This window comes from Typopeltis vanoorti, chromosome 1 (assembly GCF_054136105.1).
Source record: "Typopeltis vanoorti isolate ZY-2024b chromosome 1, IOZ_Tvanoo_1.0, whole genome shotgun sequence".
NCBI lineage: Eukaryota > Metazoa > Arthropoda > Arachnida > Uropygi > Thelyphonidae > Typopeltis > Typopeltis vanoorti.
Window position 1 is genome coordinate 27,623,022 of NC_143549.1, and position 12,959 is coordinate 27,635,980.

At 35.3% G+C, this 12,959-nt stretch overlaps 1 protein-coding gene across 4 annotated transcripts in view; it reads left to right on the forward strand.

Annotated features, from left to right (window-relative positions):
- The window catches only part of LOC150109855 (histone deacetylase 4-like), a 579,471-nt gene that overhangs the window by 117,229 nt on the left and 449,283 nt on the right, over positions 1-12,959 (forward strand). For 2 of the 4 annotated variants that reach the window (XM_090397008.1, XM_090397014.1), the window contains exon 2: positions 5,363-5,523. The exons of 1 other annotated variant lie outside the window; for it this stretch is intronic. In XM_090397008.1, the coding sequence (XP_090253134.1) occupies positions 5,502-5,523 (22 nt within the window). In that variant the 5' untranslated portion in view covers positions 5,363-5,501. Of the gene's footprint in view, positions 1-5,051; positions 5,082-5,362; positions 5,524-12,959 lie in introns of those variants that run through there. One more of the 4 variants, XM_090397020.1, reaches the window with a different exon arrangement.

Here is a 12,959-nt window from a genome sequence, read left to right on the forward strand (position 1 = left end):
AACAGAATGAAGAACTGAGTAGTGAGTGAGAGAGACAGTAGAATGCTGTAACTTCTTACCTCAGAATGCTTACCTATCAATGCAATAGCAAATGGAACTGAACACGACTTTTCTAAAGATTTTAACCTTTGAGTTATTGTCCACCTCTTTAATTTAATTCCTTGTATTTGTTTTTGTTATTTGTCATAACAATGTTTGAGTTGTTTTTGAATTTTGAGAAAGAAAAAGGTCTAAATTACAAATCCAACAAATTGTTGCAGTTCATATTAATTTCATTGAAAAAAAAAAAAATTTTTTTTTCACTGAGACTTGTTACTAGTTCATCTTGGAATTCCTTATATACCTTGTCGATATAGAAAATCAATGCATTTTCTTTGAATTCCATTAGCACTCGTCTACTATTAGTATACTCTTCATTTCTGTGATTCCGATTTTGATTTTTCTTAAATCTGTTTGTTTCTTTTTTTATGATTTTCTTGGTTTTCTCCTTAATTTGGTAAATTTAACTTAAACATCAGGCATTGTTTCAACTCCATCATTTTCTGTACTGTAATTTCTTTTAGCGTTTTATTCCATTCTTTGATTTATTAAATTTATTAGATTTTTTATTAATTAAAAGGAACTATGAGAACCGAAAAATTTAATCTGATATACAGTGGAGTCGACAGAGACCAAAGAGCACAAGCAGGAGTCATGATTTAGATTCATAACTCCCTTTCAAAACAGTTAAAACATTATAAATTATGGAGTGAAAGAATAATAGAAGCTAGAATAAAAATAGATAGAGGCTATTTAATAATAATTGGTTTATATGCCCCAGAAGAAGGAAGAAAATAGGATAATATTGATTTTTATAATCAGCTACAAAACATATATAATAAAATAAACAAAAATGATTACGTAATTTTAGCAGGAGACTTAAATGCAAGAATTGGAAACACGAAAATTAATAATAATATAGGAATACATGGAGAACACACTCTGAACAGGAATGGTAAAAAATTGATTGACTTTGTACTTTATAATAACCTAAAAATAATGAATTCCTTCTATAAACATAAAGACATACATAAATATACTTGGGCAGCAAGAGGTGGAAATCAATATTAGACTACTTCATATTAAATGTAAAGACATCAAAATTTTCACTAGATGTCAGAGTTCACAGAGGATATGAAATAAGCAGTGACCACTTCCTTGTTAAAATAAAAGTAAGATTATCACCTTAATGGCTACAAGTAACAAGAACAGAAAGAAAAATTGAAACATTTGTTTATAAAACTAGAAATACTATTGAATGACACAAATGTACAATGGCTATATGAACAAAGAATTAACCAATATCTAGATAAAATAAAACAAAATGAAGAAATAGAAATAGAATGGCTTAATATAAAAACGATACTAAATGCAGCAGCAAATGAAAGCTTAGGAAAGACCAAAAAATTCAATAAAAGAAAAAAACTGAAGATCTGGGATGATATAATCAAAAAGAAAAAAGAAGTCTATCACAAATGGTTAAGCAGTAAAAGATTAGAAGATGAAATAGAATATAAAAGAATAAGAGCCATAGCTAAAAGGGAAGTCAGAAAAAAAAGACATAGAGAATCATGGAACAAATTCGTTTCTAATTTAGAACATGATTTATATAAAATAAGACCCAACGTATATAAGATTTTGAAACACTTAAATGCAGATACCAAACAAAACATAAAATTAAACACTGAATTGAAATTAGAAGAATTTCTAAATTACTACACAGTAATTTTAAAAAAGACAACTGGCAAACAATTAACGAAAATGAAAAGGAAATAACTAAAAAAGAATTAGAAATCAGCCTGAAAGAAACAAGAAATGGAAAATCACCTGGAGCAGATAAGCTAGGTTCAGAACTATATAAATACGCAGGAACAAGATTCAAAGGAAGACTCTTATTATTTTTAAATAAAATTTACTCAACTGGTATCCGCCCAATAGAATGGAAAAAAGCAATTGTGATTCCTATCTTTAAGAAAGGTAATAGAGATGACCCTAAAAACTCTAGAGGTATCAGTATACTAAATTCCTGTTACAAAATATATAGCAGAATCTTAAATAACAACCTAATAAAATATTCCGAAAATTTTATTCTAGAAGTATAGAATGTATTTAGAAAAGGACGATAATGTATAGACCCGGCCTTTTGCCTAAAATTAATAATAGAGAAAAGAAGAGAATATAATTTAGAAACACATATTGCATTTATTGACTTTGAAAAAGCATTTGACAAAGTTAAAAGAAACATATTATTTAACATATTAAAAGAAAGACAAATACCAAATAATATCCTAAAAGCTATCACAAGTATATATGAAAATAATCAAATACAAATAAGATTAAATCACGAGCTATCATATACGAGATCCGACAGGGATGTCCCCTCTCAGCAACTCCTTTTAGTATCTACATAAATGAAATAATAATAAAATGGAATAAAAATTTACATCAAGGAATTAAACTTTCACCTACAGTTAACTTAAACACTCTCCTCTTTGCCGACGACCAAATAATAATTACAAATTCTGAAGATAACTTACAGAAAGCTATTTTAGATCTAAATGAGATATCCAAAGATTATGGTATGATAATATCAACGGAAAAATCAAAAACTATGGCCTTTAAAAGGACAAGATCCAGCAAGAACTAAAATAGTATTAGATAACAAGATCTTAGAATAGGCGAATTCATTTAACTACCTTGGATATATGATCACATATGAAAAAGATATAAACGTAAAAATTGCAAAATATTTAAAAATAACAGGTGTAATTAACTCTATATTTAAACCAAACCTAGTTCAAAAACAAACCAGGCTAAAAGTATACAATACATTAGCCCTACCGGTCTTAATGTATGGAAGCGAAATCTGGACAATAAAACAAAAAAGACAAACAAAGATTAACAACAGCAGAAATGAAGTTTATGAGAAAAACTGCAAAGTATTCCCTATCAGATCACAAAAGAAACGAAGATATTATGAAAGAATTAAACCAAGAACCAGTAATTGAAAAAATTAAAAAATATAAACATAAATGGATGGAACACGTTCAAAGAATGAAAACAGAAAGATTACCAAAACAAGCCTTAAAGTACAAGCTATTAGGAAGAAGAAAACCAGGACGTCCTCTTAAACGATTCAACGATGACTTCTAAGGCCGGAACAGACCATGCTAGCCCTAAATCCTTGATACGCATGACGATGATGATTCCATTCTTTGAACGCCTTAGTTCATACTAATAATGTCATTTTCAAATCATTTCTCAAATGTCCACTTATGTTGACATTATAGAATAAATCGAAGGCATTCTCGAACTTGTCTTCGTTGCTTTCCGCTGTTCACGATCAAATGGCCGTATAATGTTTAGACTTTCGCTGGCACGTTCTGTAAAAAACAAAATTTTTAAGCAAATGCATTTTACAATTTTGCGCTTCCAACAAAGAGGTGATGGCTCGCTGACCTTGGCCTTCAGATGGAGGAGAGGAGACAGCTAAATGTGGACTGCTCTCCCGGTGACAGCAAAAGGATCTTTGCTGTCTGTTGCTATGGTAGCTAATCCTTTACTAGTCCATTGCTTATCGGTGATGAATACAACTATCACCAGCGCATATTTGAACCCTCGTGTGTCCACCATTCACATGAGGATTATGCGAATGGTGAGTACATAATATTTAAACTAATGGAAGGTACATTATCCACTATGGAAGGAATACTAAACAAGGAATCGACAGCACCGGATTCATCTGGCTTTATCTCTCATTCCGAACCCGACAAAGAAGTTAGGGTGTTTATCAGTTCATAAATCCACTCTCTCACTTGTGTATGTGTGTGTTGACTTTGGCACTGCGTAGCCAGTTCTTTTCCCGTAGAAGGCCCTCTAGTGGTTTTTTTAGTAAACAGGTCTCCGAATGTAGTCTAAATAGCACTCACTGCCTTGCTGTTTGGACGGATGTTTTCATACCAGAGGATCTTGTAAGAAGCGGGTGATGCCGACAACGACTTTTGCTTTCATAGCAGTCTTTTCTCACTTCGTTTCAACAATTTATACTTCTCGTGCATTGCGTGCATTCAGGTTTGTATAATGAGTAGCAGATCGGAGTAAGCTTTATCCCCCCCCGCTAGTCTTTAGAAATGCATCTTCGTTTGTTAGCGCGTGATTTTACCTGTCACTGTTTGGCCGGCAGTGTGTTGCCAACTTTTTTTTCCGTATGTTGTCTTTGTTGTTTCGTCTTGTTTTGTGCGATTCTCATCTTAATTCGTGGTTCGAATGTGAGAAAGTACTTTGTTGCTGCTTTAGTGACATGTTTTCAATAACTATCTTTCAAGATGCTGATAAATGAGGGACTAAATTCACAGGAACCCCTTTCACTGTCCCACTTCGGTTGTGCATCACGATATAATAAGATGTAACAGGGAAAACTTCAAATCTGCGTGTGTCTTCTATTATCCAGATCCAGAGAAATAAATTCTTATGTCAATTTTGTTGGTGGTCTGAAAAACTAAATATTATTTGTGGAACAAAAAACAAAACAAAAAAATGTTAAATTTAGTTTCAGGATGAGTAGACTAGTAACCAAAACACATTAATGCCCAACAGTATATGAGCAATTCTCGTCTCCAAAATGGCTAAAAATGTCGAAAATAGCTTTACGAAATTGTAGAAAAACTGATAGTGCATTTCTCCCATACCAGGACTTACTTAGTATATACATCCAACTAATAGCTAATTTAATTATTAACATCACCTACGTATTAACAGTTTCAGCAAGTAGATGCCAACGATGCAAATAAAGGAACACGCATACATTTTCTAGTGTGGATCGCATATAAACTACGATCTACACACCCACTTGTTCTCTACGCAAGAGATAAGATTGTTTTTTATGACTTTTTATGATAATTTTACTTACAGACTACGTTTCATTTATCGCAGTTACTTAAAGACTTTAAAATAATTTATATTTGGATGCTGCATTTGATTTGCTGTCCGTATTTCTTCCTGGATTTTCTTTTATTGATTACCTTTTCGTTCTCATTGTGAAGGTAAATCATTGTGAAGATCAATCATTTGAATACTGTAGAGTACCAGAGATAAGTGTATTTAATTGCATTGTTGTTAATGGTGAGAGACGAGTTCATAAAAGTTACTGGTTGGTTTGAAAGTGCGTGGGAACTAAATTCCGGATTTATTCTTCGATTTTTCACTCTTCACACCGAGTTGAATGATAGCGTAGTTTTGATGCAGCTTTACAATTTTATATTATTGATTGGATTACCCGTACTTCCAACTGATTGCCGTTTTTTTTTTCCCCTGTTTCTTTCAGTCATAATGGCTTCAGGATGTGTGGCGAGGAGTTTGTAACCTCCATGGTTCTGCGTTAGACTTGCGATTCATGCTAACAGCGTGATTTTTCAGTTCCCTCCTCTCTTTAAATCCAGTGGCGTCCAGTGATCGGACCAACGATGGAACCAACAACGACTTCAGGTAAATGAATGTTCTAATTTTTCTATTTCTTTTCATTGCTGAACAGCCTACACACACACACACACACACACACACAAACTCACTTTCATCTTTCCCTTCATCATACCACGTACCACTTCATCCTTCACATACTTCCATCAGTCGTCCACCGAATAGTAATTTTTTCTCTAATCTGCGTGTGTTCTCTGGCCGATTTTCCTGTATGTGGTGCAAAACTAGATTTCTGCAGAGACAAATTCCTCTAGCTCATCTTCATTTTTTTTTTTAAAAGCCATGTTAACATTCCTCTTGTGTGCGCTGTTTGTATGTCAAAGTCTGTTTTGCACTATGTTTAAAATTTACATGTAATCATTTTTTTTTTTCAAGTTTCTTTTTCTGCCTTAATATTTTTGAAAATATGACATGCATCTCTGCACGTGTTTGTGTCACAGACGTTGCTGCCATACCTTGAAACGCCCGGAAACTTAACTCACAGCATGTAGGTTTTGAATTGTGGAGACTTCTTTCCTATTCTGCCAACAAATTATTTTCCCTCAGTATGCATTCCTTTTATGTAATACAAACAAAAGCATGTCGTGAAATCGATTACTCACGTTCTCTTCAATTTAATTTCAATGGAATGGATTACAAATGGAAGAATACGCAAACTAAAGTTTAAGTTTGCGTATTCTTCGAGCAGTTCTTATTTTTGCGAGCCTTATCCCGAATGAGACTCATTAACTCTTCTAATTAAAAATTAAATGTTTCTTACGTCCTAGTTGAATCCGTTCTTTCCATCCGAATTGTGTTGCCTTCGTTACTGGCCACACCAAACTTTCAATAATGCAAGCCTGATTTTCTCCGTTTCTACGATTTTTTTTTAGTTATGTATTCAAATTATAATTTTGAAAACTGCATGCGAGATATCAAATATACCAATTAGATTTTCAGATGCATTTTTTTTTAATTATAACAGTTTTTACCGGGTACTTTTATAATATAATTCATTATGGTGTATTGTATTTACGTATTAGAGCTCAGTCGCAATTTTAGTATCGAAGTTTAGTCCCTCCGTTTTTACCGAGAGATGGCGTAGCCATCACACGAGGGACTACTTTGAGAATGGATACAGTACTGTACTCAAGATGCTGTTTGGTGTACTTCGAGACTCCTTGCTGTGTGTTTATCGTTTGTTTCTGCGCCTGGGGTCTAAGGTCTAGTTAAGGCGGAGTCAATGACCATAAAACTGAGAGCTTGTTGTCACTTTCTTCGCGATTCGATTAGTCAGCAACTCTGATTTATTGTCTTCGTCCCACACTTTGCGACAACCTTGGGCGAACTCTGTGTGTTTGTGTTGACATCACACTGCGTCATACCTTTCTAAAGACACTTCGCTTTTGTGATACCAACATGTAAATAAGTCCGTCCCTGCGGAACGAAAAAATCCGCGCTAGTCTTTTTTTGCATCCCCCGACACATCATTCCACCCCCTCCTTTTATATGTTTACTGCTTTTCAGTTTCAATATCACTAAAATTCGTACATCTTAAGTTTGATAATTTGACTTATAGACTACGTTTAAAGACTTTAAAATAATTTATATTTGGATATTGCATTTGATTTGCTGTCCGTATTTCTTCTTGAAATTGATTTTCTTTTATTGATTACCTTTTTGTTCTCTCTCTCTCTCTCTCTCTCTCTCTCTCTTCTTAGTATTTACAAGCCATATGTATAGAGATGTTTATGTTCTCCATTGCGAGGTTGGATTGTGTTTGCCTCTATCATTTAGGATTTTAGAGAACTTTTTCCTCCAAAAATGACATTTGGTAACCTCTATTTCCAATGTTCCGTGTTCAATTCCCAGTTTATTCGAAACGGAAGCAGACGATAGACATCAGAAAGTTCCTAAACACGCACGAAAACAGTTGCATCAACTGGAGCATGAGCTGTCTACGTAACTGTTTCCGAGTGGCTTAAGCGAATTTAAAAAATGTTGAGAGAGAGCTTTCAAAGCAATATAATGGGATTCCATTTCACTCCTAGAAACAAAGCCAACTTGATAAGACCTACGAAGTTGGTGTATGCCAACCCAAAGTCTGAGCATCCGTGACCTATCATCAATTCGTTGTTATTGACGAACGTACTGATTCTATTCGCTCACAACTTAACAGTGTCTACTCATTTTTCTACCAAAACCCTTGACTCACAGAACGGAAATATATTTTGCAACTTTTACTTCTTCACAGAAATGAAGTCTCATCTGAAGATTTAAATGATTGAAAGAGGTCAAGGTGGCTGCGAATGGCGTTCGAATATTGCGAACAAGGTGGCCTTCAAAATGGCTTGTTGACAATCACTACTAGCATTCTTAAAACGCGCTGCGGTCGAAGGTGACCGTATCGCCGTACACAAGAACTAATTTCGATTTTTGACAAGGTTTTGAAGCAGAAACGAATGTAATGGCATTTGGTAGATAGGTGGGCCTAAACACAACCAGGATAACATTAGAGAGTGTGTGTGTGAGAGAGAGAGAGAGAGAGAGAGAGAGAGAGAGAGAGAGAGAGAGAGAGATTACTACTGTGAATGCCCTTGAATTATTTTTTGCTCTGTATTAATAAACCAAAGTATTCAGCAACCAAACATGGCTTGTTAGATCAGAGTAGTATCAAGATGGAAAACTGTCCTCAATGTCAGGAGGGAAGAAACGATTTTCGTGGGATGGAAGGTGGTGACTACTCTGGAAGATGGGAACATGCTACATCAGCCTTGATATTTTTAAATGTGCACGCCTGTATCATGCCACGAAAATGCACTATTTATCATTGTGGAATCACCGCAATCTTTCAGGCCAGTCAAATTTGAAAGGGTTTTGCGGAGATTGTACGTCTCAACACATACACTAGTCCACTGGGCTAAAGCATGTTAAACAAACTCATTTGTAAGCAGTTCTGTTGCTTACTTCTTATTAAGCCTCACTGTCCTGACTTGAGTTGGTGCATTTTTCCAGTTAAGAGTGTATAGCCTGAATAGCACGTGACCCTTGAGCAATTGTTTCATTTCCATCTTTCTGATGGTACCTGTATTATCACAAATGCGTCTTGGAACATCACCCTTCCTAAAGACAAGTTTTTTGGGCGATTGGGGGGGGGGGGGGCTGGAAGAATAATTATTTCCAACAGGGAAGTTTGATAATTGTGTTTGACAGAGAAGAGTTCATAAAAGTTACTTGTTGGCAACGGCGGCTCAAGCATACGCACTGCGGAACTGCAGCACCCCCAATCTTTCTCGATATATAAATATATTTATTAATTTATTTATATTTGCTTGTAATATTTAATTTTATCATCAACAGTCCTATACAATTCTCGTATTTTGTGTAAAAAATAATGATAAAAATAAATCTTGTAGCACTTAGGAGGGCGAATGACGCTAGCACTGTGTTTACCACAGTGCCATATTGCTCCGCGCGCAAGCATATGCACGTCATAGTGAGATACGAGCTATTAGCGTAGTGCAGTTCCACTGTTGTTTATATGCAGTTTGCACCAGTAGTAGAGTGTTGATAGTGTTTGTCGTGTTTACTCCGTCTCTTTAAATATTTGGACATTACAATTAAAGACATAACATTTGTTATAGTTTTTACTTTAGAACATTATTGGGGTTATTGACAATTATGACCTCAGAATTTTTAAGTAATTTTGAATTATACTAAACTGTATAATTTTATCGATAATAAACAATATGTTTTTATGTTTAATTTTTTTAAAAATTTTTACCATAATTTTGATATTTTATCCAAAACACGTATACACTGTACTTACAGCGTGTTTGTATATTTCGAAAGTTGCAGCTCCCCCACGATTTAAAGCCACGAGCAGCCACTGGTTTGAAAAGTGTATGTTTCACGAATCAATTCGACATTCGGTGATGTTTTAGAAGGGGGGTGGGGTCATCCTGGACATAAGAAAGACTCAATTGTTGTATGCTCTGCTTATCCTAAATGGAGTACAAAGATTTTCTTCAGTGCTTTACTTAAAATCAATTAGGCAAAGTTTTTCTCCATAAATGAGACAATCAAGCCAGAAATATCCTGAATATCATACAGCATGCCTTAGTTGCCTCTACGGGATGATAAAATAACGGAGCAACAACAAACGTGAGTATATACACAAACTACCTCGATAAATAAAGCTTGAGGGAGCGGGGAAGAAACAAAAATAGTAAAAGTTCTTAATGGAGTTTCGATCAGCCTTTACTGTTCACTTTTCCTTATTGTACAGAGCAGTAAGTTTTCTTGAATCAGTTTAAAGAAGATAAGTTCTGTTGTCCTTCAAACCATTTCTGAGAGATGAGAGTGATATGCACGAAAACTGCTTCTTCTTTGAAGAGATCACCTCCATTCGGAAAGAAGCTGCCAGTTAGATAGGCCTCCACGTATTAAGCTAAGTAACTCATCCATTTTAAAAGCTCTTATAAATGTTCCATTGCATTCTAAGGGATTTTATTCACCCGGTTTCCAACTGAAGGCTGTCATCATTGGCGAGTGAGTTGCGGAGACGCTACTTATCTTGATTACATGGGCTTGCGCAAAGCAGAGAGAGTTAATGCACATAAAAAATACAGTTTTTTTAATATGCTATCATGAAGATTATACAGAATCTCGAATTTTTGGTGAGTTTTTTTTTTTTTTTTTCAAATCTTTTCACTTGAGTTTCCAGTGTACAAAATCGTTCATTACATTTCCAAGTTTAACTTCCGTATAAAGTGTTCAATTGCCATTGGACAGAGATTAGATTTGCGCACGAGAGGAAACAAAGTCACTTCATTTGGCCTTGAAAAACACAACGCAGCGTATCGAATGAAACAGGATTGCGTGCGACTGCAGTCCTATGAATAGCCTTACGGAAGAGACCTGGGATCTCTTTTCAGATTGTAAACAAACTGTGTTTGGTTTATACCTTTATGTTTTCATGGCTGTACGCAGTTACAAGCATTAAAAAAAGGAAATTAACACCTTTTATGAGACAAGCTGGCTCATCTAATCGCGAGCCGCTTGGTTTCATAAAAAAGTACAGATCGGCAAAGTGGCTTCTTCTTCTAGGATCGTAAAGCAATCCCAGGTGACAGACTTCAAAAATATATCTGTGTGTGGGTGTATGTGTACTCGAGCGCGGGCGCATCACGTTCTGCTTCAACCTGGGAAAAACCGATATGCAGGATGTTTGAAATGTTAATACCTGTTTGCGTTATGGAGACAACTGAATTTAGATTTTGCAAAGTGGTTTTGTGATGCTGAATGTTGGGAACTCCTTCGACAAGTAATAACACTGATGAAGATTGTCGATACTGTGAACCTGCGTTTCAGGTCAGGTGTTTTGCTGCACATACTGCAATGTGCTTGGTAAAAGCTATACGAGAAGTGGAGTCACAGCAATGTTTCAGCTTCTGCGTTTTTTTTTTTTTCTATAGAAGAATTTCTACCAAAATTGGTACAGACTCTTCGAAGGCGAAGAGTCTGTACTCACAGATCTTGCATCCATTGGTCATTCCGCTAACCGTCATTTGTCCACGCTGCACTCTATCCTCAGAATTGAAGATTAACTGATCAGGAACTGCATCTGATTCTTGCACTAGCTGGAGCTATGAAGTAATGTATGCAGTGTTGAGTTATGGACATTTTAACAAAGGACTCGCGTCGTCGAGCAAAAAAAAAAAAAAAAAAACCTAACTTAGCCATTATAATACTTATATCGCGACTTTGTAGAGCTTCTGACAGATATAATAATTCCTGTAGGATGTCAATCATTAATGCTAGATCTTTTATAAATTCCAAATTGAGAAGTCGGTTTAAAAAGCCCTTATATTTATCGTTCGATGCAAAATAAAACTGGGTAATTTCTCCACACAGCAAGAGCCGTTCGTAAACTGCAAGCTGCCCATCGTGGTCCAAACACATGGCCGATCTTTAAATTTTCGATACCAAGGTCTTTCGCAATCGTATTTAATTCTCGTTGATTTTTTGGTGATTGATGATAAAAAGCATATAATTTATCCATAAATATTTCAAAATGATTTATTTCTTTAATGTGTTTATCGAATCGTCTAATGCTAAGTGTAAACGATGAGCTACGCAATACCAAATCACAATGTTGGGAAATTTTTGTAGGTTGATTGCAACACCTGATTTGTTTCCTAACATTACACCAGCTCCATCAGAACAAAATGCAATGAAATGATTTTTTATATAGTTATCAGAAAACACATACTATAATTGCTACTATTAAAGTAGCAATTATAGTATGTGTTATAGCATGTATACATTCCACGGTAGTATTTTCTAGTTCTACAAGATTATTAAACAAGAACAAGGGGCTCGAAAATTTGAGAAAAATTTAACAAAGGGCTCACGCGAGCCCCTTATAGCTCACCACTGACTGTATGGGTCTTGCAACGAAGATTTCTCACACCATGCTACCATTTGATTCAAATTACAGACTGTTTGGAGAGATACGCTGTCGACTCGACTAACAACTTCAAAACGGCACAGAAAGAAAGATGATATTCTTTGTTATTTTCTTAGAGGTCTCATAATTTCTCTTTGGGTGACAAGTGATTTTACATTACGTTTTTGGGAATGGTATGTATAGCGATATAACTTTATCCTTAATTCGTGATTCATTCGACAATCGTTTACCTCCAGAATTATAGAAGCTAAGAAATCGCTGTTTCCATCGTCCCGCTTGTCTGTTAAAGTCTTTGAGACGCTTTGGTTTGTTTTGCTTTCTGCAACTTTCCAGAATTGTTTTAAATCTTTGTGTAGATGCTTTCTCCTGGTATGACGGAAACTAATGTTGAATCCAAGAAAGAGGAAAGCAGCAAAGAATGACAAGGGAAAGATATGACACATTTACCAAAAGTGTCACATGAGCATTTGCATCAAAGGATACTGCTTTCCTCCTGTAATGCATAATCTGCTGGACACTTCATTGACGAGTGGTTTCACCTCAAGCCTGGGAAATAGACCTTGATTGAAATCTTGTTTGTGGCAGGAGAAATCTCCTACTCCTTTTTAAGACATGGCTAAGTTATCTATTCTGAGACCTACGTACGAGATTTGTTGTTTCGCGACTAGAAAACACATATCGTTGTAAGAACAACACCTGGCCTTCACTGATACCTTTTGTTTTCATTATTTCGCCGATAATTCTAAATAATCCCACCCAGCCCGTAACGAAGGGTTAGAAAACCATTTCGCAAAATCCGAAATTGCTTTCTTTACACCTGAGAATAGTAGCAGAGTGTCTTATGGGCATGGATATTACACTTTTCCTCCGATTACGTACAAAAGTTTATCGCGTAAGGCTATCCATTTCATTTTTTTTTTCTTATATAGTTTGATGAAGGTAATCCTGACTAAAAATTTAAGCTCCAAATTTAGTTTTGGTCTGAATCGGTTGT